This window comes from Platalea leucorodia (genome assembly GCF_965183815.1).
Source record: "Platalea leucorodia genome assembly, chromosome: 5".
Taxonomy (NCBI): domain Eukaryota; kingdom Metazoa; phylum Chordata; class Aves; order Pelecaniformes; family Threskiornithidae; genus Platalea; species Platalea leucorodia.
In genome coordinates, this window is record NC_138827.1 from 94,004,426 (window position 1) to 94,028,461 (window position 24,036).

The 24,036-nt window shown below is 37.9% G+C and overlaps 1 protein-coding gene across 1 annotated transcript in view; it reads right to left on the minus strand.

The window, feature by feature from the left end:
• NCKAP5 (NCK associated protein 5) overlaps positions 1-24,036 on the minus strand; it is a gene marked incomplete at both ends in the record, with an annotated part of 383,473 nt that overhangs the window by 39,229 nt on the left and 320,208 nt on the right. Inside the window, 3 exons of the mRNA XM_082314721.1 lie at positions 14,683-14,761; positions 19,080-19,257; positions 19,952-23,805. Coding sequence (XP_082170847.1) covers positions 14,683-14,761; positions 19,080-19,257; positions 19,952-23,805 — 4,111 coding nt within the window. The remainder of the gene's footprint in view (positions 1-14,682; positions 14,762-19,079; positions 19,258-19,951; positions 23,806-24,036) is intronic.

Sequence of the window (24,036 nt, forward strand, 5' to 3'; positions counted from 1 at the left end):
CAATGGAGCAAAATCTGTCCCACTTTTAGATTAGGTACATGTTAGTCTTTCTAATGTTGAACTTCTGTAAACCTATGTTGACTCCTCGCACATATCCAAGAGATTTAATGAATTTCATACAATAGAAGACGTAAGGTGATGACACAGCTTTTAAACACAGCTTCTGATACACATTTCTTCAATAATGTGAAAAGATACTTTTACTAAGGGGGATATAATGCCACATGTTATTGTAAACAAACCTTTAACTGAATAACTGGAGAGTGTTTCAAAATGTTTCCTCAGGTAAAGTAAAGATTCACATTCTAATAAAGTCTTTTTATGCTGTATCTTAAAAAGAGTTTCACAGACGCTTAGTCTATTCACAAATCACACACCAATCTTTCTTTACAGAGGGACTGTTATACTTTTAAGAAGTCTATATATTCACCCACGGTTATTTTGACCATCTAGTGAAAACAATATAGGAGTTTTATTATGATGCTTAAATCACCCATAAAAATCTTTATGAAACCACAAGATCCAAAGTTTTACCCACAGAGCAAAAATAATAAGGTGTCAATCAGCAATTCTATTAAGCAAGTATATTGTCTTATGTGTATATATAATGTCATTCAAAACGGTCAGGCAACTCACCCACTTTGTATTAAACATAGTAAGAGGTGACATTTCTGGATGTGGGCATACAGGGAAGGACTTACAAGTCCTGGGAGGAAATAATGATAGGCCCTACACATGTTGTAAGTACAGTTTTGCCCCTCTACCAACTTGTGCCATTACCGACAGAAGGCAGCCCCTGCTCAGTGCTGCTTGAGGGGGTCAGGATTTCCAGAAGCAGCTCAATAACCTCAGCCATTCCCCGTCAGGTAGAACCACAATGTTACTAATGAAACACACTGATGGATACCAGATGCAATTACTGCAAACAGACATTATTTCTACTTGATAATGACTGACACAAACTAACAGTTTCTATCTGGAGGTGGCAAAGCTACAGAAGTGTGTATGCTACTTAACTTTGATGGCCAATCTATCTTAACATTAAAAATAAACAGCAACAAAGAGGACAACTGTATTTTAGGTCAAGAATATCACAGGTAGTTCTGCTTAAATCAGGCTTTCTATGTATAATGCTAGTAGCACAGGGACATATTTTATTTCAAAGAAGCATCCCATCTCATGAAAAATGTGGAATTCTCCCCTGTGCTCACCACTACAGCTGGTTTGAGATCTTTCTCACATAAATTTTCAAGTTTTGGCCTACAAAACTGCACATGATTGACACAAATTTCAGCTGAAACCTTTGAGTAACCACCAGAATTTTCCACAGAAAGCAGACATTTTCAGGAAAAAAATATCAGTCAAAAATAGCTCTGTATCAAGAACAGTTTCACTGGGAAATTTCCAGCAAGCTGTTTTCAGAAGTACAGACTCACTTAAGCCTTGAAAGAAGGTTTTGAGAGATATGTAACATTGAATGGGCTTTCTGCAAGGAGTATCTAGGACACTGAAAATGAAAGGGCATAATTCCCATCAGTAACAGAATACACAAACGATAACAAATTACCTTTCTTTGCATTAGAAAGTTCAAGACTTTCTACTAAGCTGACCCAGGGAACCAGAGAACATCTAAGTTGTTTTCTTCTGAAACACAAAGGGAGTATAATTTTTCTAGTATTTTGAAACATGCCAAATTATTAATTAATACTTTTTCTTTTTTCAGAATAATATTTCAAATGTAAATAGGTCTCTGCAAAATTGCTTTAGCAGTTAATAAACATCTTTAAGCTACATGTGGCATTGGCAGGAAGAACTTAAACTACAGATGGCAAAACAGATCTCTTTATTTGCACATCCTTCTCTTCATCTGCAATGCTAAAGCAACCACAAAAAAATGAATGTATTTCTGCCAAATCAATGTCAATTTTAAGTAGATTATTCCTTCTGGGTTTACACCATAATTTGATCCAATTAGTCAAAAATGAATGCATTATTGTTTTCTATCTAGATCTGAAGTATAACCAGTATGCAAAACTAAAAAACCCCGAAGGCTATCCTAGGTAAAACAAGAAAAGACAAAAGTTTTCCCAGCCCTGATACTCCCATAGGTACTGCATTGGTGAAATGGAATTATTTCTAATGTATACTAAGGAAGGGTGGATGGAAGGAGGACTGTGCAGTGTATTTTCAAATGATGGATCTACCACTGAACTTCATTCATGGGTGCATGAATCTGGGATTACAACTTATGCTTATTTATAATAACAGTTATAATAACCAACACAATAAATACAGACTTTACTGACTCACTCAGTGTTCTTTCTATTGCTTCTTCCTAGTCGAGATTTTTTTTGCAAAACCCACCAACTTCAATATGTCATTTGCCCAATAGTTTGACAGTTGTCTTCACAGTTTTCCATGGCCACTATGCCATCTTTGAAATGTATTTTCTGAGTTGAAACAGATAATTGCTGCCTCATTTTAATTCCAGTCCCACCTTAAAATACAATTCTACTAGTAAGTCAAAAGATTAGTTTTAATTATTAGTGAGTACTAATAATCTTGTACTCCAATTTAGCAGTTATCTATGGATGTATTTTTTTTTGCCATGTGCTTCCCAACCCCCTCCAGGCATTTAGATCCCTTCCTTGCATGCTTGGAAAGAATGGTGGCAAGCTACCTGGAACAGGGTTGTTACAGAGAACAAAACTTTAAATGAGTTGGAGAAAGAATTTGGATAATCCTTGGAATTTTCTACTCCACATCTCTCAGTGTCTATTAAATACAAAGATCTACATGCAGCTTCCAGCTGGGGAAGTCCCACAACCGATGATGCCTGGAATGATCTCTCTGTATTATGCTGTCATACTTTCTTCCTAAAAATCTACTCACTGTTCTCAGGAGACAGGATATTAGAAATAGATACAATTTGAGTCCTACTAGAAAAGAAATATTGAGACTTACAATTCATGCGAAGAGCAACTTTAAGCTCTGTGTAAAAGGCAATTAAATGCAATCCAGCTGCAGCCTGGCTGTCAATGAGGCCAACCTAGAATTACTTTGGGGAGCTATCCCTCATCTTTCTTGGCTGCATGTCTCCCTTTGGTTTTACCTCTGCACTTGCTAATCAGCCTTACAGATTCGCAACTATTTTTAAGAAATCCTTATAGATGAGTAACAGCTGAGAAGAAAGAGAAGTCCTCGCATCTGATGCAAGATGTGAATCAAAGGTAAGCAACCGGTCTGCCGCAATGCAGAAATGTGGCTTTTCCAGCCTTTTTCACTGAGAAAGAATAGCCTTCTGTTTCCCTTAGTACCCTGAAATGTAAAGGTTGGGAGCTAACAATCACACACTGTCTCAGGAACATCTTAGTGGGGATTGCTCATTCAAGGCATAGATGGATGCTTCCCTTCATTTGCTGTTCTCGAACAGAAAAGACATATCCCAACTCTCAGAAATTGTACCTACAAGTACCAAAGCCCAAGAAAGGAGGGTTTATTATTTACCCAGGTGCTAGCTAAGGGCTGCCTCAGCCATACCTTTTCCATGTAACCACAGGCCTATCTCTTTCTCTCTTTATGCCTCAGTTCTTCATATTAAAACACAGAGCTAATCACACCTCTCCGTTACCCAGTGGTATCACGAGGACAAAGAATCTAGGAGATTGGCAACCAGTATATAACTAACCTGCAATCACTTGAATGAATAATGCTTATGAGAAATACCTTTACTCTAGCTTTTTTGGAGGCTGTTCAGGAATTAATAGCAAGCTGCAAAATACTTGCAAGAAGCATTAAGGTTGTTATTTTTGCTAGTATTTTTAGAGGTAGCTGGTTTAACTTTAGTTTGGCAATAACTGCATCGGACCGCAGTTACAAAAGAGAAGAGGTCACACGTAGCATCTCAGATACACGGGCTGCACACAGTGCCCAAGGGAGCATTTGCCACTGGTATCTGGCTGTTCCATTGAGGGTTTCTGTTCACTGACTAGTGCGTTTGAAGCATTTAAGGATAACAGGATGGCACCACGGATTCACCTGCTCTTAAGTGAGTCTCTTATAAATTGGAGTTTGGTTTCACTTATTGAGAGTGAAATATCATTGAGATACTTTCCTTGATTTTCTATTCCCAACAGATAGGACTAGTGATAGTGCTTTGAGCATAAATGCTGTCTGGTAAACACAGACTAATTTATAAGTGCATAGGAAGCTCTGCGTTTTGCAAAGGCACAGGAGAACACACTATATTTATTTTAGTAACATCACTGCTTTTTGTTTATTAGTACAAAAAAAAGACTGAAATTAAAGACACATGAATATTAAATGAAGCTTTAAATAATTTATTTTTAGTTCTGCCCTGCAGATGGCTTTACTTAAGGGTACTACTAATAAACAGTTACAAATATATATGCACACCTGAAACAGACTGATTTTATTTCTTAATTAATGAGGTGAAAACTCATTAACAGAGTAAGCACAGAGAGCTTTGAGTAACTTTTAGATTAACTATAATCTTTCCATTTCAGTACTCAATTTCAGCTCCTCCAAACCAGCTGAATCACTGTGAAACTAACTGCATGCAAGCAGGAGTTGGTGAGAAACCATCATGATTTAAAGCCAGAAGAATGAGCAGAGATTTTTTTCAGGAAGTCTGTTTTTTGCAAAAAAAAAAATAAAAATGTATGCAGCGTTACATGGTGTTTCAAAAACACCATTAGAATGACCACTTTGAAACAACATACTAGACCTCTTTGCACGAGATAGGAAGTAGGGAAATTATCCACTATAAATCTATTCATTGATTTCTTCTTCTTTTCCTCACAGTGGATTGTCCAAACACTGAGAAATTCTCAAGTTCACCTAGTATTAAAAACAATGCACTAATTGTATAGGTATTATTTCTCTATTATAGTTTTTTTTTTTTTTAAGAGCCTGTTTTTCGATGATACGCTATGATGGTTAATTGCATAATCAAATGTCAACAATTCAGGTCTCTGACTGAAGACATGAATCAAAGCTCCTCAAACTCAGTTAAAAATGGCAAAGAGAACAACAAAATTAGGAATAGGCATCCTGTCCTCGGAGTGAGAATTTGGTAAGGCATACGTCAATACAGCTCAAATATAACTGATAATTCAGGTGAAAATGTATTTTTCATAAAGATTCTAGTAGATGTCATTGTAGAAAAGGAGCACAAAGCCCACGTGAGCACCGTTGAAACAAATGTTTAAAATAACTTAACACATACTCATTCAAAACGATTTTCAGTTTGCTCAGTTATACTTCAGGTATATGAATTAGAGTTAATAGGAAATGCATGACTGAAGCTCCGTACACACATCTACAGATGGTCCTAGCCAGAAGCAAAAAACATGCAAAGCAGAAAAGTTTCAAATAGAAGGACTCATACTGTTACAGAGAATACTGGCATGTACTATCCTGTAGTAAGTATGATAATCAGGCACAGTCCTGATTTGAGTGATAAAAATGAGTATAGATTGGGCCAGAATGTAAAGTAGTGTAAATCAACATAGCAGCATTAACTTCAGAGTTGAAGAACCTGGCCATCCTGTTTAATTGACATTTTAAGCCTGAATGAGACCAGCAGATTCTCAGTATCTTGAATAATAATTAGACTGTATTCTATATATAATGTATAAAGAGCCATGCTTCTTCTCGTTCTAGTGATAAAATTTGGTATTTCTGGGTGAATAAATGTAATGACAAAGAAGGAAATTAACAGCAAATCATTGTAGCTAATAAGGAAGTGTTGATCCAAAATATTAATTCTCTCCACAGAAGGAAGACAAGCTAGACAGCAGGCTGCAGCAGTGCTGCAGAAGAATTGGCAATTAGACAAGTGCTATGTGTACTATCTTTTAAAGTACAAAGAAATTATTTGTCTTTGCCAGACTGTGAAGAAGGTAAGCTGACATAAATTAGAAGACACTAATGGATGTTAGTTTCTTATTATTCACATTGGCAAGGTTCTCCATCATCTTCAAGGAACATAAGTAACAATGAGAAAAATACACAGAAAGTTTCACTCTATTATCATAGACTCCTTCAGACCATCATTTCAAAATTAATGCCTGCAGAAACACTCAAATGCCAAACAAGAGTCAAGAACACAGTACAGCAGACACTATTCATCCCATTTCTAGTGGCCCAAACCTACATAATGCAACATGTTCCTCTCACAGCTCTCTCCATTCTGCAGAGTAGCCTGTTCACCTTCTCACCCGTACGAAAAACACACACTAATAGAATTCCACTGAAAAGATGCAGAGCAGCTTCGTAGAAGGAAAGGGTATTTAATCAGCTTTAGGCACCAGTGTGAGTTGTTTCTGATGAGCAAGTTCTGGGATGGTAAATGAGGCATTGCAGAATGCTGCTCCACCCCACCGTGGAAGGCCACTCGATAGCATGACCACACCAAATCTTCAGTAACATGAATATTGCAGCATAAGAACACAGGACTGCTAAATGTTGTGTAAAGCCTCTTTTTTGGTGTTTGGTGGTTTGGTTTTTTTTTTTTTTTTGATGAACAATTTTGGATCCTGATGGTGCTAGAGGCAAGCAGCTTATTTTCGTATTTATTAATTAATCATTGTTTTAGCAATTGGGAACCAAGTCCTTTGGATTAACATCCAAGCTGGCTAGATACAGCAAGTGAGCATGTTGTTAAGTTGCCTGCTACACTGAAGTCCCATTTCAAAGCTCCAGCCCAGGAAGCATGTTTACTAAAGCAACACAACCAACACCTACAGATTTAACATCTACCTCTTAGCTTCCACATGCACACAGGGCTTTAGAAAATGGCTTTGTTACCAATGTACAAATAAATGCATGCATACTTGTACCATTGCTCATGTATAGGGGATTCATGAAAAATCTAATACCTTATCACAACTTGTATCAAAACATAACATTTTTGAGCATGCAGATTCGAAATAGGAACAGACCCAGGCTGGAAACGGATTCGGCGATAACTGGTTTTGTTTGACGGCTTTTACAGACTGCAACCTCACAGGCAGGGACTTCTAGGTATTCCACAGCTTTTTTGGGTGGTGATGGGGAAGATAAAACAAACATTTTTCCTTTATCTGATCATGTGTAAATGAATGATTCAGCTGCTGTATCAGTGATGATTGCTAAATGGTTCCTCTCAACTTCTATCAATGGCCTGATGAAAGGAATTAACACTGACAGTGATAAGTTGTTTTCTCAGGCATTGAGACTTCCTGACAAGAGAGGATTTCTTTTGCGGTCAAAAGACATTTTATCAGCTGAATATTGTTCTTCATTAAATGCATTAGAGGCGTCCAAGGATTTGCCTGACATTTAAGCAACTTCTGGATTATCCTTTTGCCTCTCCACAGTGATGTAGATCACCTCTCTTTACCGAATGCACAGGCTGTAATGCAGATCAATTTGCTCACCATCTTTCCTCTGTCACTTATTCTGTTACATTTATCTCAGTAATTCATTACAGACCTCACCTAATCTGTCTCCAGGTTCTGAGGGTTCTTTAATGTAAATGTGTTTGCTCAAATATGTCAGGCTTAATGGACATGTTTCAGGATGATGCATGTCAGACTTAATGTATTTACCACATTAATCAGGCTTGTTTCCTTCACATCTATTTCCATTCCCTGAGAATGAGAAAACATGAATCAATAGCTGTTTACTTAGCACTCCAGTAAAAACACCCAAAGTTTTAGTAGTTTACATAATGGTGGATAAACCCAAGTCTTTTGTTTGGCAGAGGAGGGTGTCCAGTATTTTTTCTTCTCTTACTGGAAGCTCAGTGCAAGCTTATTAAACAAGCAGATGAACTGCTATTGTTTTCATCAAGCTTTGGCAGAGGCAATTGGATAACTTATAATTAAGTATTATGAGTATGTACATTAAATGGCACACTCAGAAATTAAATTTGAAACATACTTTTTCAGTTCTGGTGTTCATCAGATCTAGATTTCAGAAAGAAACCGAGAGAAAAAAGGCAGATGACACTGGAGCGAGGAGCTGTTGATTAAAAATGGTATTGATATGGAAACAAAAAGGCAGGCTCTATATCGTGATCTAGATTTGTGGGGAATCAGATAATAAGCAATACTAGGGCACCACACAAGCAGTAAACAGTGACCACCAGTTTCAAACGATGCAGGTGAATAAACATGAGGGGAAAGGTGAGAAAAGAATATCTTGGCAGTAAATGGGTATATTTGTGGGAAAACCATACAGAAGAACCAGAAAGGAAAGAGGAGTCAGAGATAAACAAATTTACCTGGGGTACTAGAAAGAATGCAGGTCCTTCTCCTCATAGAAAAGTCTGCTTATGAAGGGTGGTTTTTTATTATCATATATATAGTTTCATAGTATGGCTACTGGGTGCTGAATAAAACAGTATCAGAATACACAATAAGGCTATCATCTTTAGTATTTTGATACCTCAATACAAATAATTATAATGCTGACATTTCATTTTAAGTCAAACCCATTCACACCTACAACATGTTACATGTCCTACATATATCTGTAAAATTGCTATCAAGTTGCTAGCAACTTTCTATAAAACTTGCTGTGAAGGACGTTGCTGGGTTCTACTGGAAATGTAGTTTCATCACTTTGCTGCATATAAAGCCTAAAGGGCTGGACTTTAAAACACAACGCAACATATAAAATACCAACACCACTTCATTTCTGGAACATGAGGCATCTACGGGATTCAACCAAATGTTCTCTAAAGCAGATGAATCTCCAAAAAGTTGCTTGAAAGACAGACCTTCCTTTTTCTTACCAGATTGCCTTTAAATTAAACTGCAAAACCCTTCTGCAAGGCTGTTCTTGGAAAGTAGAAAAAATGATGATAAAGGCTGCTATAAGGCAGATGATTATCAAGAACTTTAATGGAATTGAGCGCTGGGCTACAGCAGAACTACAAAAGTATCCCTTGACCTCAGTGTGTGTTTTTGTTCTAGCACAAAGCAGCAAAGCCTACAATGCACTTTTAATGTTGCTTTGATAGTGTGGAAGCCCAACCCTCTATCTAGCTAGAGACTTTTCAAAATCCTTTTAAGGACCTGCAGGCATTTTCTCTGTATTATAGAAATGCCAGTATCTACAAGGTTCCCATTTAATGTTGGATGAATCAATTTTGAGCAACTGACCTGGACCTCTAATGAAAATTTGACAAAAATTCGACCCAAGTCTTTCTTCAAAGTTTCAAAAATTCTGACTACATTTACCTTCATAATCTTCACCTGGCTCTGAATTCCACCTGAAATACTCCAAACAAACAACAGGGGGTCAATGCCACAGTTAGATAATTTCTTTCCAAGAACTGTGAATCTTTTTACTATGGATTCTAACCACAGCCTGCCTCAGGGAATTAACTCCCCATACGACTTCAGTAGGTAGTATCTTGTGCTTCTAGTGGAGCAGATAGTACCAACAACACCCAGATATATTTGGATTGCTACTACCAATTCTGGCATTATCAAGAGTGCCCACAATGCTCAAGCGAACTGCAGGTCTGTTTAGATTTTTTTCATTTATTTTATTTTTACCAGGGATGTCACTCTGAGGACAAAACCTACCTGTAGTGAAGTCCCTGATGTCAAAGCTCAACAGGCTTTTATTAAAGAATAAATATGGCCCTTTAGTTCAATCAGTGACATATTAAAGATAACATTTGAAAGCAAAAACTTTCCAGTTCAATAAAGTAATTCCTTTAGATGAACTGCCCATGCTTTTGTGTACTCCCTGAACTTCAGTGCTTTAGACCAGAAGTGCTTGTTTGATTCATTTAGGAATTGCTAAGGACAGAATGACCACTGGAAATCCACTATGGTGAATAAACATACTTACACATAGAAACATCTGCAACAACAACAAAAAAAATCCTCTGTCTTTGTATTGAAACCTGAGTATAAATTTAAGAATAGATTCGAAACCTTCTCAGACACCTCTCAGCAGCCTGTTTAGGCTGGCAAATATATGTTGAGATTGTGTTTTGTGTGAAGCTTGAGTATATCATTAGCAAAAAGTGTATTCAATGTTGACTCGCTTCTCTAGCAAATTTGTCACCCATTTGTGGTGACAAAGAGAAAAGGAAACTGGACACAAAGAAATTATTATCATGCAGCTTTCAAACATGGGGTTTGGTAAATCACCAAGTGTTGATGTCTGAGAAAATGGCACATGCAGTCTTTCCTCCTTCAGCCTCAGCATAGGTTTATACCAACACTGAAGAATGATATGATTGATTACGACTAACTTTCCTCTTCATTACAGATATATATATTCCTAAAAAGAAAACAAAGTCAGGAACCTTTTAATTTGTGTAGGGACCTGTATAGCCAAAAATACTTTTGCTCCTTCAAGGCGCCCATATTTTAGCCATAATGGATGAATATTATAATCAACGAAACTGGTATGACTGTTACTGTATACCATAGAATTCTCATGTGAAGTTGTCTGCAAGAATGAATTCTTCAGTAATTAGCATTTGTTTGCTTGTGCCATGGATTTTTGGCTTTTCCCTTGAAGCTGTTTATCAATGAAAACTCTTAATACATTATAATTAATACAATCACACTTTTCCAGGAGTGGCTGCTAATTTGAAACAGTACTTGAAATATGAAACATTAAACTTTCTCAAAAATGCTTTTTTCTTCTCAAGATGTCCAATTATTAACTTCTCTATGTAAAGGTGTCATTTGTAAATGTCTTGTAATTTTTTTGGCCATTGTGACAATGGGGAAATTCAAGACAAACACTGACACTTCTACTCCCTCGGGGGAAAGAGAATTCTTTTTCTTTGTAAAATGAAGGCTTTTTTATGCTTACATGGGAGCAATACTGTCAGGAGCTTGACACATCGTCTTTGCATTCAATAAAAGAGTTTTATTTATAGGAATATTTGGAGATCCTGCTGTACCTGGCTGAGCTGGGGATTATCTCATGACACAAAGGGAAAGGCAACCTTTTTATCATGTCCTTCCTCTTATTAGGTACTTCAGCATTTCCCACTTCATCACTCTTTCAAAACTCAACTACTTTATTGCAAAGGGCTTGAGGAAGGAACTCTGAAGATGACTGGACCTGAAAGTGATACTTGTAGATGTTTAGGTCTCCTGTCTGTGGGAAGCGGGAGCACGGGTAGCATCTGTGCTGCCAGGGCTGCATTGGGCATCCTCACTGACAGTACAGTGAAAGCATCCAGGGTAGAGCATATTTTTGTTTTAAAAATGTTTAAAATGTTTTAAATGTATGTTTAAGTACAATATAGCACAATATAAATGACTGCTTCATATGGAAATGATCGTGTGTTCCTGAGATACAGGTATACTAGAAGGGAAATTTTATATTACTGTGCATTCTTGTATTCTTTCAATTTAACAAATCCAAAGACTCAGCAAAATACTTAAATTTGTTTAGATCAACAATGGACAATAAATTAAAAACCTAGCAACTGGAATTTTACACGTTTTTTGCTTAACACACCCAGGAGTATCTCATTATTAGAAAGTGATGAACAAGCACTGTTTTACATGATACCAACCTTGAAGACTGTTCAGTTATATGTATCTTGTTTATTAGCTAACTGGGCAGAACTGATGTCAATTTAGGTATTTTATAGTGACAACTACAGAAACACATGTTTTTCCTATTATTTCTTTACCATAGTAAAGAACATCTTCCCTGCTTAATCATAGCCTTTCTACATGTTCTATACATTCAGCTCTATTTTGTTACCAGTTTAGATGAAAACCAGTAGAATAAACTCATTAAAGTACAGCTACAAAGCCACAGTGAACTTTGTTTTCTTAAAACAACCGCTTATGATGGTGAAGAATGCAGTAAGAAATTAATTTACAGCCCACCAAAATTTTCAAGGTTTCAGAGATGTTCCTGTTCTGGCAGAACCCCCAACACTGTGAAACTGTTGCATGGAAACAACAGACCAAAAGCCTCCACCAGGACAAGAACTGCTCAGGGGTCAGAGCAAGTGCCCTCTTTGATCAGACTGAGGACCTGGCTCACTATTAGGTGCTTGACGGCAGTGAGGCACAGCATTTACAGAGCCATCCTTCCTGTATTATGCCCTTCTGCTTCTGACAACCAGAAGCATAGGCGCTGATAACAAAGAAAGCCAAATTTGGTGCTCTCACATCTCAGGTACTTCTCCATACCAACACGTTCTTTATAATCTTCACAGGTTCTTCCTTCTGTATGTTTTTGACTAAAAATCGCAAGCTGATGTGGGAAATGTTCCAAATGAAAGTTTCCCAGAGCTGCATAGAGTTTCAGTCTTGAAAAAAATCACTATCTGTCTATGAAAACCTTTGTATCAGAAAAATGCCAGAACCTCTATCAAGGAATTTGATAAAAGAATCAGAACGAGACCTAGGAAAGCTTGCTATCCACAAAGAGCAATGCGGACATACAGCAGGAAAAATACCAATGTAAGATAAAACATAGCCTGATGAGAGTGGTATAAAACACAGCAAGACACTGATTTAGGAGTGTTCAGGAAGTGCACTTAGATCCATGCTTCTAATTTCCCAGGCTTGGGCTTGTCCTGCTGAAATAAGTAATGACTGGTACATTCGGCATTAGGACTCACTCTGCTAATGTTAACAAATTTGCTTAGCGTTCTATTATTTTTACTGTGCCAGTACTACCTATTGCATATAATGTCTCCCATCATCAAAGTTTCCTGGCATTAACAACGAGATCCTCAGAGCAAACTTCTTGAGTTATTCTCGACGGTTTGACAAGGCAGAACAGGGATAGCTGGCATCCTGTGTTGAGCCTTTAAGAGACGGCATTGTCTAGGGAAAAGAAGGTGCTTTTGTAATTGGTATAATTCAGATGATGGAAAGGTCTTTGTATGAGCTATAGGAATTCCCCAAGGGCAGCACTGCCTGGCATCTCTGTAGCACTACATACTGTGGACTTGTATAGACCTGGGCCACAGACCTACCTGTCACTTTATCCATGTCATCAGCCCTGAAGAAGGTGAAGAAAAAGGTCTTTTCTTTGCAAAAAAGGACTTTGGTGCACAGGAGGGCTGGACCCACAGTGATAACCTCTCCCAGCTAACTGAGGGCCTCATGAACCCAAGGCACAATGGAAGTCTGACTTTGGGGAATGCCAAGCAACCTGCTCCATAACCACTATGTCCTGTCAGAGACTCAGATTTGGTGCCTGTGGAGGAGCAAAATATTAATGCCCTCAAAAGCCACCTGCGTGACATATTACAGGACCCAATAACAAAGTAACGTATCGAAACAGATGGCAATTAGGCCTCAGCCACAGCCACCAATTACACTGATGAACACCAAGAAAGCACTTGGTGTCTTTTCAGAAAAAAGCTCTGCAAATAGCTGTTTTTTCTTGTTCAGTATCTGGATTAAAAATTAAACCCAAACATTTCCCATCAATTCAAAGGAAAAGTTTTGAGAATATTGGGGTGGAGGCAAAATAATTGTTTCAGTCTGAGGAAAAATAATTCTGAACATTCTTAAGTGAGTTATTCTCTTTAGGGCAATTCCTAGTAACAGAAAGTAAGTCCTTTATGCACAGAGTGAGGAGCACATATTTCTCTTTTCAGGGCTAGTGCCTACCCACTCACAGAATCCCCTCAGAGTCTTACACTGTTCTTGTTATTTAGTTGCTGTAATGGAGACAAGTTATGGCTGGGTTCTTAGACAGGGAAGAGTTTAGGGATCTTTTCTGCAAGTAAGACAGCCAGAGTTTATTTGGCTGAATTTAGGACTGAAAAGGATGTAAAAGTCAATAAAGCATGCAAACATTTTCATACTACCCCAAAGAGAAATGTGTTTCAACATGATACCTCTGTTCAGCCCCACTTGCTGGGTTGACAGTACTAGTGAAATGGAAGAGCTTCTGGCTAGCAAAATCACTTACAGCGTCCTGAAAACACTCAATCAGATTTTAACTATTGCTGCAGTCTCTGCCTGCAAGGGGAACTTGCTAAAGGAGAATCTTTTTCGTTCAGAGTCAGTTCCTTATATTGATGACATACTGCTCTAATACAGATCCCAAACAGACTTCTGTTTTGTCCTCCATTGCCTATTCGGTATTTTAATATGTACTGTGGTTAAAAATTAGTATATGCCAATCAAGAAGCAGGGCAGATGGTGCTACCCTCCCAAAAAGCATAGAGCAAAGGCAACTTTATTTTCAATAACAGCTTTAAGGTCTTCTGAACAGACACCTGGTTTGCTACTCCTTCTGGTTCAGTTTATCACTATAATTATTTTGCTATTCAGAATTTTATTTTGAAATTTACTAATTCAAGGCGGGATGACAGAGTTACAGTATATCAGTATTATTCCCACTGAAAGTACCATGCACAATGACCCTCGAATTAAGCCACTATGTGTAACCCACTAGTTTTGGAGGCTGAAATGATCTTTCACAGCCAGATTCCAAAGCCCTTCTGTCAGCACTGCACTGATCCACAACTGGTAATGGTATGTACTCATCTTTTATACAGCTGGTGAAATCTGGCTATCCAGGAACAGAGCTAAATGAATGCTAAAGCTGACATCAGGTGGGCAAACAAATAAAGTAATGAGAATTAAACATGTTTTTTTCCAAGAACTGAAACAGCAATAAAATCCAGTGTAAAATATAATTTTGTACCTATCACATGACTCTGACATGTAGTCCTTGTCATGGTGTCCTCCTCTTCTTCTTGCAGGTTTTCTGTGACTACTTTAGCCTGTACATAGTACAACAACAAAAGTGAAGAACATCTGTGACTCTGTTTATGTTGCTTCATGATAACTACAGAATATGTTTTCAGAAATAAACCAGAGTAAAGTTACAGGGCAGCTAAGAGTGGAAGTACATAGCCTGTCTCATTCTATGAACGATATCTGAGGATAACAACTTTAACTTCATTCAAAGTCACAATATGCAGCAGTCAAAAAATACCCTTGGAAGATGCAATTCCTCAAAAGGAAACGTCTTTTTCTGCATTAAAAAAAAAAAAAAAAAAGAACTATGCTCAGGTCTCCTGACCTCTTATTTGTTTCTCTCTAGGAATACCACGTTTCAGATTCTATGCTAAAGAAAATGTGAACTTAATATGTGATGTGGTGGTATCTCTCTACTTCAGTTTGCAAACACAGAACTTCAGCATTTTTGTTTCTCTCTCTGTTTAAAAGCATTTATTAGCTAAACAGAGAGAAAAACTTCATTTAACAATGCAGTGCACACTAAGAGCCTGTATGTGTTATTCAACTATGTGTTATTAAAGTCCCCTAGATATTCTGTTTTTCAGATGAAGGCATAATTTTCCTCTGTTCTTCTGCACTCCTATTTCCCAAGTGTATATACAATCTGAGTGTCTTCCTAGCATACAGTGAAAACCCCCTCCATTACATGCCATCAGTGGCCATAATTCAGATCCAGGGACATATTTTTCTGCCGTGCTATATAAATCAAACAGGAATGAAGATACTTTCAGGGTGATGAGAGGAGGAAAGCCAGCACTGCAGAAAAAATTACTTTCAATATCTCAGAGATCTTAAATTATTTGTTAATCACTCTCTGCTGTTTTAAACCGCTTACAGCACATTCACAATAACATTAAATATGTTCTGTAATCTAAACCAGTAGAATTTATCATCATTTGCATGACATATCTTTGATCATAGTATATATTCTGCTTGTCTGGCTTACAGAAGTAACCCTATTGACCTCTTGTGACTAGCCTCAGTAAGACATGAAAGACTCGCTCTCTATATTTATAAAAGTGCATTTATAATCTCTTAATCCCAGAGATTTGATTACATCTTTTTTCTTCTGAAATGAGGCTCTTCAGGCTATGGAAAAGGAAGAGGAGAGTATGTGATCATTTGGCATCGAATTACGGGTAGAACAATTTCTCACATTTGCAGACTGCATGGCGGTCTGTGGCTTGCTGCTGATGTGACATTTCACAATATTAGGATAGATCTCTGAGTATTCCCCAAACACACAGACTGCAGACAGACAGTGCTACACAAAACTCCTGGTGTCTTGATTTTGGTGCCACACTTCCACCTCACAAAGTAAAGCCCATGGCTTTTCTAAATTATATTGGGCTGTAATAAAATCACAAAGATGAAATGAAGCAGTGCAGCACAAAAATGATTGTATCTCACCTTAAGCTCCAGCCAAGGACATGAAAAAGTACTGGAGAATGTGGAATATCCTTGGTGTGGGCTAAAGGATTATGTATTTCTGTTGGCTGGCCTTTAGAGCAAAGTGCTTTTTTGATGAACACTAACGGGAAGCGTATCCCTCTGAAGGTGAACGCACAAGGCCACCATTGGTGGAACATTGCTTTTTCCATAAATTCAGTGGCAGTCAAGCAATGACGTTCTTTGCATGAACAGAAATCAGAGGTAATTGGTGCATATGTTATGGCATAATAGTGCCCCAAGTCTTTACCTGGCACATCATAAGATAAGATTTAATCATCAAAAATTAAATAGGCTTTAAAGGAAAAACTTTCTAGAAAATGAATGTTAAAAATGTTATGGCCAGGATTTAAAGAAGCAGTATATATATGATACGCAGTTTTGAAATACAGCAGCTTCCGCACTGAGCCTGTATGACTAAATGCACTTTGCATTGTTCAAAAAAGAAAAGAAATCTTCTTAGTTCAGGGCTTTGCAAAAGATTTATGCTGTTTTCTCCAAAAGCAATCATTTTGTCTTTTTACAAGCAAAAAAACGCACAACAAGCCATTCTACCGCATGCAACTGTTTTCAGTCACAGCTATCTCCCAGTCCTTTGCAATCTGCTTCAAAGTAAGCAGACACCAAAGAATAACTGGAAATGGTAGTAATAAGATGCACGAACTTTGAATTTAAAGACTTCCTATTCTTTTTCTTGTAGAAGTTTGGAGGACAAGATGAAATATCACATACTGTGGAATCTTAAGGTATATCTCTTTCATAAGTTAGCATTAAGAACTGTAAGCACGTTTCTAATCTCGTTATTCTAGATGTCCTCAGTCTTTTGGCACTACATATTTCTTTCAGGATTTAAGTGCCACAAAAAACACAATATGAAACTCACAAAGATGAAGCATATAATGTAACTTAATCTTCAAAAACAATAAAAAAATACTTTGATTCCCAGCGAACAAAAGAGTGTAAGGTATAGGACAGGTAATGCCTTTTCCCCATGACTAACGTCCTTAAAAACTAAATAGTATAATTAGCATTTCTCCATTATTTATGTCTATTAAGGACAATTTTTGTAGTTCCCTGATAAAACGAAGTGTGTTTCTTGAAGGTATACTGAAATGACTGAAATAACCTAAATGACTATTATTGCTGCGTTTAGAATGACTTCACAAAATAACAGACAAAAAGCCCAGCAAATTACTGCAGGATTAGAAAACAGTAGGTTAGCAAGAAATTGTAGAAGCAATGTGTAGAGTTTTTGTACTTCTGTACAGTGAAGATATACCGTAAGCTGTCAGGACCATATTAAATGGGGCATAGTTAAACTGAGTGGCTCTGATAAGGGGCTCTGCTTTGCTATCAAAGTTCTAGATCAGTTGGATTGAATTTCCTGCATATTGCACATTTCCAGACTTTCATTCTCTCTCTTTCCTTTCAGTGACACTACAAGGACAGCCTTAGATATGCTTATAATTTGTGGTTTTATAATGCAGGAGACATCTGCATTTTCAAAGAAGAGATGATACCACAGGAGTCAGGAGGAAAAAGTTTTCAAACACATTCATTCTGCGTATGTTCCCCGTAAGTTTTAAAAAATGACCTTGCAGATATTCTTAGGAAAGACATTTGCATTAAAGTAAAAATAACATTTGCCTGAAGTTGAAACCATGTGTGGGATACTTTAACCTTAAGCATCCTAAACACCAGTACTAAGCTAAGTTTTTCCAGTTCTCATTATGAAGCTTTTTGAAATTTGTTTTACCCTTGAAACACAACCCAAAGAATTTGTATTTCACATTCTCTCAGATGAAATAGTTGCACATGCTGTACTTCAGTAACTCAGTTTTATCAGAACAACAAAAGTAATAGCCTCAACTTCATGTTCAGTATTATATTTGGCACAAGTTTTCAGACTGTTTTGTGAAAATTGTGATTATTGTTAATAATCATCATAATAATAAAGTCAAGACAGCTACCAGGAATGAGAAAAGAATGCTCATCAAGTTAAAGCATCTTTGTTTTCCTGGTGCTTGGACTTTAAAACATCATGGGGAAGGCCCTGGCTAGGCAAGAAATTCCTCACTAAATTCTAAAGTTAATTATTAGAAGCTTCACAAGGAAGGGCACTCGTTCAGTCTGACTTTAGGCTACAATCCTAGACTCTGGTTGTACACTTCTCGATGCAGAAAAGTTAGCCACTCGCATAACCTTTCAAGAAACAGAATCTAGCAGCTAACAGAAAATAAAATTATTTTTCTTCTAAATTGCGACATTCGTAGTCTCTGGGTAAATTAAAGCATTAAGTATAGTTAGTGCCTTATTGAAGCATAGAACTAACTACAGCGCATTAACAGGGAGACTTCCCATGATACAGAGACATGGGTCAAATGTATGTGTTTGCTTTTGAAAGACTCCCTCTTAAGTGGCAGATATTCCCAAATGTGGTCAAATACTTTGCCTTTTCCTCATCAGCAGTGCGCTGTTTAGGCTTGATTTCTATAATGTTCAGAGGAATGTTCAACACTGGCATGCAATTTTCAGGGAAGGGGGAAAAAATGAAAAGAAGAAACCAGTCCTATTATTTCACTCTACTACAGTATGATTATAGCATCGTTGTGCATATATCTCCACTGGAATTGAATTGCCAGCAGAAGCAGTAGGATCTTCATGACTAGCTGTATAACCTGGCCTATAGTCAAGCTGCCAACTTTTGTATTAATTCACAATTCTTTAGCTACACGAAATCTCTCTATCATATATAAACAGTTATTACCCTGTTTGTCTGTACTGGCAATAAGGAACACATCCAGAAGTTAAAAAGAAGGTAATAATGCTTTCATGTACTAAAGCACTTACCAGGGTCTGATTCTGCATTTCCATATCAGCTTTTGTGTTGCTGTTTTTCTTGTGGTTTCCTTGAGCGCTGATAGAGTTGCTGTGAAGAGAGGAGCCCTGGGAGCTGCCCTTCGACACACTCCTGTAGGAAACATTATTTGATCCACTTTCTGTCTGCTGAGCTGCTTTCTTATCAACTCTGCAGGTAGAGAGTGATTCCTCTGATAAATTACATTGCCCTTCTTCAATCACTCTACTTCTCCATTCCTTTAATGTTTAAAGTAACCTCTCTGTATCTTTCTGTCTCTAGACCTTTGAGTGATAAATGTTTCTAACTAGCCTTGATCAAATCTGTCACTTGCAATTTCAGGTAGTATATCAATTTAGTCTTTCACATATAATGATTTATATTATATTTGGGACTGCTGTGGGGCAAATGTGAAAACAGAGTATAGCAATTGCTAAGTTCTTCTGTGACCGAAGGTTGTGGTAGCTAGAAATGTAACTAATTCTGACTAGTTACCAAATATATGTTTGCTGGTTACAATACATGAAGATGGAATACATTAAAACATGTACCTAATTATCCTCTGTCTTTACACACCACCTGCCTAGATTCTTGATTTCTTGAATCATTTTTTCTATCTACTTGGATGTAACTTGCCATTCTTTCATTTCAAAGGCCATTGGTTTGGTTAACAAAATAACATGAACAAAATTATCATCTCATTATTGGTGTTTTTTCCAGTAGAGATTAAAGTCCTGATAGTGTACCTACAGACTGCTACTATGCATTCTTAGTCTAAAAGGAACATACATTGAACTTAGCATCTAAGCATCTGTAAAGCTACAGTGTACAACACCACATCCCAAATTGTGTTCCAGGGTTTTACCTGTTTAAAAGCTCTTTCATAAAACTGTCTTTTGGTGAGTATGTAGCTGTGGTGGAACCTTTGACTTGTTCACACTCAATCTCACCAGGCGTGTCTTGTGAAGGTTTCATAATTTTGCTCTCCATGACATCAGCTAGAACGTCACCATTGTCTGTTTTCCCGTTAATTTCATTTTCTATTTCACAGTGCTGTTCAGTCTTCTTTTTTTCTTTTCTTCTCTCTAATTTTGCCTGCTTAATTCCAAAGCCTGAAACTTTTGCATCTTTTTTTTCTACCTTTGTTTTAGGAACATCAGTTTTCCTGCTACTCAGTGCTGGGAGCTTACTCTTTCGAAAGCCAAACCAACTAGCTAGAGAGGGCCCACTCTTCTGTTTAGTCTCCGCAGTGGGAGATTTGGTTTGTCCCTGACCCTTTTGCACATTTTCTTGGATGCATAACATGACTTTCTCCTCTATTGTAGGCTGTAGAGCTGGTGAACTCAAAACATCGGTAACCTTCTCAGAGGCTTCTGCTAACTTTAAAGACATTTGCTGTCTTCGTGACTTTGTTGTTTCCAGTTTATGAGGACACTTCATTCCATCCGAGCTTTGAAATGATGAAATTTTTTTGGAAGATACAGTAGCTGACGCTTCTAACTCCAATTCTGCTGGCAGAACACTTTTTTTGCTTAGAGCTTCATGTTTAAAACTTTCAGTGCTTTTCTCACTCTGGACGGATAGACTGCGTGCATCTTTCTGAGGAAATGGTTTGTTTCCATCACATTTTGAAGTGTTGTGAAACAAGTCTGCTTTTGAAGATGATCTGAAGGGCAGTTTGCTTGGGCTTCCATGCTGGCTATTGCAACTACTCATATTTCCAAGACAACCTTGTCTAGAATAAGAATTTTCTGTGGGTTTAGGAGTATATGAAAGAGTCTCTGGTGTCACTGCTGACCCAGGAACGGCCTTGATTTGAAGTCCTTCCATGGCTGAGTTCTGCCTTGTTAGAGAATTTCCTCTATCAGAAGTGTTTGTAATAATCTGAGTCCGTACTTTTCCGAGACCTTCTGTCACAGGGGCAGATGGCTTTTCCCCTGTATGAATGCTAAAACTCTGACTACGAGCTTTCGCTCCATTCATGCCCAGAGCTGGCTTCAAGTGTGACTTGTTGCTAGAAGAAACAGATCTCTTAACTAATTTGTTTTCTAATCCATCTACTCTGTCTACCACCAGGTTACAGTTTTCATGTGAATGAGGTGATGCTGTATCCATACTAAGTCCCACAGTAAAATTATTTTTTACTTCGGTATCAGATGTAGAGTCTTTTAATTCAGCATCCATTGCACTTCTAGTGGTTACCCTTACAGATTCATTTTGCTTGTACTTACTTGAACGCACATTACTTTTGGAAGCTGCATTTATGCTGTCTTTTTCCTGCTTCCCTGGTACAGTAGAGCTCTTTCGGAGAAGCTGGGGAGATTTGACAAATAATTTCAGTCCTACAGGGAGACGGGTTTTCATTCCTTTCTCATTAGAGTTTTGGGTAGCCTGTGCAGTGTCACTACCATGAAACAGTGTTGACATTGGGGAATTGTTTACCTGAGAGAGTAAAGGCTCACTTGTGCTTGTTGTATGACATTGAGGAGTTGCGGGGAGAATGTTTGGCATCTTTTGTGGCTGATCCACCCCACTGTCACTGGAAATATCTTTTTTGCTGGAATATGCATCTTGTGAAGAAGTTGTTTCCAATGATGGACAACCTAGAGAAAAGGACTTGGCTGTTTGAAAATCTGTGTTGGAAAATTCATGATTCCTGTGGAGACCCAGCTGATTAGGGTTTTTTGGGCAGACTTGCTTTGTGGAAACTTTGGAAAGTCCTTGGCATGCACTATGGGGTTGCTGAGATATGCATTTATTCTGCATAATTGCTTCTGTATTTTCTTGAAGGTAAGATAATTCAATTTTGGCCCCAGAAGATACATTTTTTGCTTGCATTTCATGACTAGATTGATTATGAAAGCCAGAGTTCACAGTTCCTTTTAATGGTGATGATTTCAGTATATTTTTTGCTGTTTCACTGGGACCAGCTCCTCCTAACTTTACCGCCACAGGTGGTGAATGAGCATAATTAGGTCGAATCAACAGGGATGTTGACCTGCCTGGAGGAAGGGGTGGGGACGGTGATCGGGCTTCTACAGTTGCTAAATCACAATGAAAGTCTCTGGTTGGAGGTTCTCCATAGTCACTGGGCTCTGTAAGGTGCTGAGGCAACAGTGGTGATGCTGGACTCTGACTCTTTGGATACTTTGACCCATCGCCTCTGCCTGGACGTTTCAAGCCAGGCAGGGGGTGGGCAGGGGGCTTTGGAACCTGGAAGTCGACTTTTGAGTCAAAATTATGAGGTGGACTTTGTGCCTTTTTGAATCTTGAAAGCTTTACAGGTGGCAGAGCAGGTGATTTTTCAAGGGTTGCAGGGCCCACCGGTTGAGCTACAGGTGTCTCCTCGCTCTCTGTCATCGCAGTTTTTTGTGGAGAGAATTTACCTCTGCTGGGTATTTTAGTCAAGTTTGGCTTTTGATTGATTTCTGCATGCACAGTGGAGCTTGAATTGCCCTTGTATGATACATCATACACTGGCTTCACTAGTTTTTGTCGTGGAGTATTTTGCAGTGTCACTCTTCCACAGCGTGAAGATTCACTGCAGGTCATGGGGACAACTGTATTGTTATTCCCTGTATTATCTTCAAGAGCCTTTTTCTCAGTTTCATCTTCAAGTCTTTCTAAAGCAGTGTAGTTTCTAGCATTGGTTCCTGTCTGCAAATCGGTTATTCCCTGAGGTATAAGTTCAGTATATTCTGCATTGGACCTAGTTTGTGGCTGGTTGATTGAAATTTCATTTCTTGTTACGGTGACAACTCCAGTTTGATGTGAGCTGAATTCAATAGGCTCACCATCCTCAGCATCAAATATTACGGTAATGCACTCTTCAGAAGAGGTCTTTTTTATAACCTTTTGTTGTTTAATGAAATTACATGTCTTTGGCCTAATGTCTGAGTGAGCAGATATCTGTTTTTCCTCTTTGTCAGTAGATACAAACCGAGAATTCTCTGTAACTTTGAGCATGTCAGAAGTCTTTGTGTACTTCTCAGTAAAAGGAGTTGCTAGTAAATCTGATGGACTTTTCTCATCACTGCTTTCTATATGCAATTCATCCAACACTTCATTGTCGTCAGTATCTGAAAGCTGAAAATTAAGGTCCTTCCAGCCTATATCAGCATGGCTTTGATTTAACTGTAACTCAGGCAGCTTTGCTCTGGTGCACGATTTTACTTCTGCCTGGAATCCACTGACAAAACTAGTCAATTTTTCAGGTCTTTCCTTTGAATTAAAATATGAACTTCTTTCTGGCAAATGTTTCCTATTAGGATCCCAGTCAAAGAGACTGTCAGAAACACTGTGAGTTAATTTGTTACAATAGGTCCTGCAGTCTTTGCTTGGTACTTCCTGCAGCAACAGTAAGGATGAAGAGTCGTCATCTGCATCATCGTGTGAATCTGAATCATAAGAGAAAGTCTTCTTATGTTCAATGCAAATACTTCCTATTTCCATTGGCTTACAATGAGTCTGTTCATTATGGCTGCCACATTTAACTCCAGGGGAATATATTCCTTCATTAGAGTTCATGCAATCTTTGTAACCCCATTTTGATATTACTGAAGGTGATTCAAGTAATATTTTTTGCTTCTGTAACTTCTTCAGCCCTTCTAAGATATGGTTTTCCTTGATACGGGTTGGAGGTAGATCATCTACAGGACTTGAGAGATTGCTTGGGAGCGAAGAACCAATGCTTATTCTTTTATCCCAGCTCACGGACGACTGTTAAAACAAAATAAAACTCACATATTACAAGTGCTGTTAATAAAAAGTGTTACCATTTTAGTGAAGAGATTTAGGAGTTGCATAGGGCATTACATTTCATCCATTGCTATTAATAGCACTGTTCTTTTTTAATAACGGATTTCATAGTGGTGTGAAGGCTGCAGTGAATTTAAAACCTGTAGGAAGAACAATATGAATGGAAGGATTAAGATAAAGGAGAAGAACAAT